This window comes from Condylura cristata, unplaced genomic scaffold (assembly GCF_000260355.1).
Source record: "Condylura cristata isolate star-nosed mole 26May11 unplaced genomic scaffold, ConCri1.0 scaffold00038, whole genome shotgun sequence".
Classification (NCBI taxonomy): Eukaryota; Metazoa; Chordata; class Mammalia; order Eulipotyphla; family Talpidae; genus Condylura; species Condylura cristata.
In genome coordinates, this window is record NW_004567139.1 from 6,174,426 (window position 1) to 6,176,923 (window position 2,498).

At 44.5% G+C, this 2,498-nt stretch overlaps 1 protein-coding gene across 1 annotated transcript in view; it reads left to right on the forward strand.

Annotated features, from left to right (window-relative positions):
- The window catches only part of SOX9 (SRY (sex determining region Y)-box 9), a 5,154-nt gene extending 2,922 nt beyond the window's left edge, over nt 1-2,232 (forward strand). Inside the window, exons 4-5 of the mRNA XM_004693465.2 lie at nt 9-34; nt 81-2,232. Of these exons, the coding sequence (XP_004693522.1) occupies nt 9-34; nt 81-380 (326 nt within the window). The 3' untranslated portion in view covers nt 381-2,232. The remainder of the gene's footprint in view (nt 1-8; nt 35-80) is intronic.
- The last annotated feature ends 266 nt before the right edge of the window (nt 2,233-2,498 follow it).

Consider the following 2,498-nt stretch of genomic DNA (forward strand, 5'->3'; position numbering starts at 1 on the left):
CCACGCTGGGCAGCGAGCCCCAGGCCCAGCGAACGCACATCAAGACGGAGCAGCTGAGCCCCAGCCACTACAGCGAGCAGCAGCAGCAGTCGCCGCAGCAGATCGCCTACAGCCCCTTCAGCCTCCCCCACTACAGCCCCTCCTACCCGCCCATCACCCGCTCCCAGTACGAGTACACCGAGCACCAGAACTCCAGCTCCTACTACAGCCACGCTGCCGGCCAGGGCTCCGGCCTCTACTCCACCTTCACCTACATGAACCCGGCGCAGCGGCCCATGTACACCCCCATCGCCGACACCTCCGGGGTGCCCTCCATCCCGCAGACCCACAGCCCCCAGCACTGGGAACAGCCGGTCTACACACAGCTCACCCGACCTTGAGGCGACCTTCCACGGGCCTGAGGCTGCGGAGAGCGTTAAGAGAACCCAAGAAATCGCCCACCAGAGTTTCCCTTGAACATTGTTTTGAGCACTCTTGAAAGCCACGGACGCTGGAGGCGAGGCCTGCCCCACCGGACATTCGCCGTCACCCACCACACCACCACCTTGTTGCAAAGCGGTGGCCAGGCCACCTGGCGAGAAGGACCAGCGAATCCCGAGAAACTGGACTGAAACCTTCTGCGAGGCACATGGAGGACCATGGAAAATTGCTCAATCTCTCTGCCTGTTTGGACTTTAATTATTTTTTAGCAGTAATTAAAGAAAAAAGTCCTCTGTGAGGAATATTCTCTATTTTAAATATTTTTAGTATGTACTGTGTATGATTCATTACCATTTTGAGGGGATTTATACATATTTTTAGATAAAAAATTAAATGCTCTTATTTTTCCAACAGCTGAACTACTTAGTTGAACAGTGTATGCTAGCTGTCCTTGCAACCAGAGTATTTTTGTACAGATTTGCTTTCTCTTACAAAAGAAAAAAAAAGTGTGTGTGTTGTTAACGGGAAAAAAACACAGATTTGTGTTAGGAGATCGGTTGGGGGGGGGTTAGCTTTGCTCGATTCCTCAAGCTTTCTGATTCAAGGAGGAGCTGCCTTAGAAAGAAAAAGAGGCCTTATCTTGCAGAAAATAAAAAAAAAAAGGAAGTAAACACAGTCTAGAGAAGCATTTGGTAAGCTTTATCATATATATTTTTTTAAACAAGAGCAGACCACCTTGAGCCTTAAAGCCCGCCGCTGGCAAGACCTTGCGTTCTCTTTTGAGCCCATATTCTCTTGCGTTTGCTCCCTTGCTGCAACCTTAAGCAGAAAGCAAGCAAAGGAGACAAAATCGGTTGGGGAAATGTCGCAGTAGCCAAAAGCCCCAGCCCACGGCCCCTGTCGCCTGCCACGAGGCCTGCAGAAGCTGGGGCTGGCTCTAAGTCACCCGTGCCTCTCAGTACACCAGCAGTTAACCTTCAAGACAGCCCATGTGCTAAAATTATTTATTTTGTAAGGAGAGGTTTTAATTAAAAAAATCTTCCTCTTTTTTTTTTTTAATTTACCTTCTTTAAAATAGGTTGTTGGAGACTTCCTCAAAGGGTATGGTCATCTGTTGTTAAATTATGTTCTTAACTGTAACCAGTTTTTTTTTATTTATCTCTTTAATCTTTTTTTATTATTAAAAGCAAGTTTCTTCGGATGCCTTGTCCCAGATTTGTATAAATGCCTATGTCTGTCCTTCTTTTTCTTTGTTGTTTTTTTTTTTGTTGTTGTTGAAAACAAACTGGAAACTTGTTTCTCTTTTTGTACAAATGAGAGGTTGCAAATGTAGTGTATCACTGAGTCATTTAGTGTTTTCTGCCACAGATCTTTGGGCTGCCTCCATGGTGTGTGAGCTGTGACATATGTGGAAGCCAAAGCCCCCTGCATGTTCTCTTGGAGAGAGGGAAGAAGGGGGAGGGACTCGGCCCACTGACAGACCTTCACTCTTCATTACTGCTGTGGCTGGACAGTTTGGGGATTGCTTTTTAAAAAAGACAGCAAACTTTTTTTTATTTAAAAAAAGATATATTAACAGTTTTTAGAAGTCAGTAGAATAAAATCTTAAAGCACTCATAATATGGCATCTTTCGATTTCTGTATAAAAGCAGATCTTTTTTAAAAAAATATTTCTGTAACTTAAGAACCCTGGCATTTAAATCATATTTTGTCTTTAAGTAAGGTTCGGTTTGTGTTTGTGTTTTGTTTGTTTTGCTTATTCCCTGACCCCAGACCTTTTGTTCTCTCTGTGAAACTTACCTTTTCCTTTTCTCTCTCTTTTTTTTTTGTATATTATTGTTTACAATAAATATACATTGCATTAAAAAGAAAACAGGCCCTCTGGTCTTATTCATCTCTGCTCATTCTCTTAAAAGGATGGTCAAGGAATTCCTGCAGAGAACAGGTGGTTTTTATGGACACTTTGGACGAACCTAACATACATGCTTACGGGGAGAGACAAACAGACGCACCCACCCCCACCCCCATCAAAGGTGAAAGTCTTGAGTGCCACCCCATGAGGTGACACAGAGGATGGC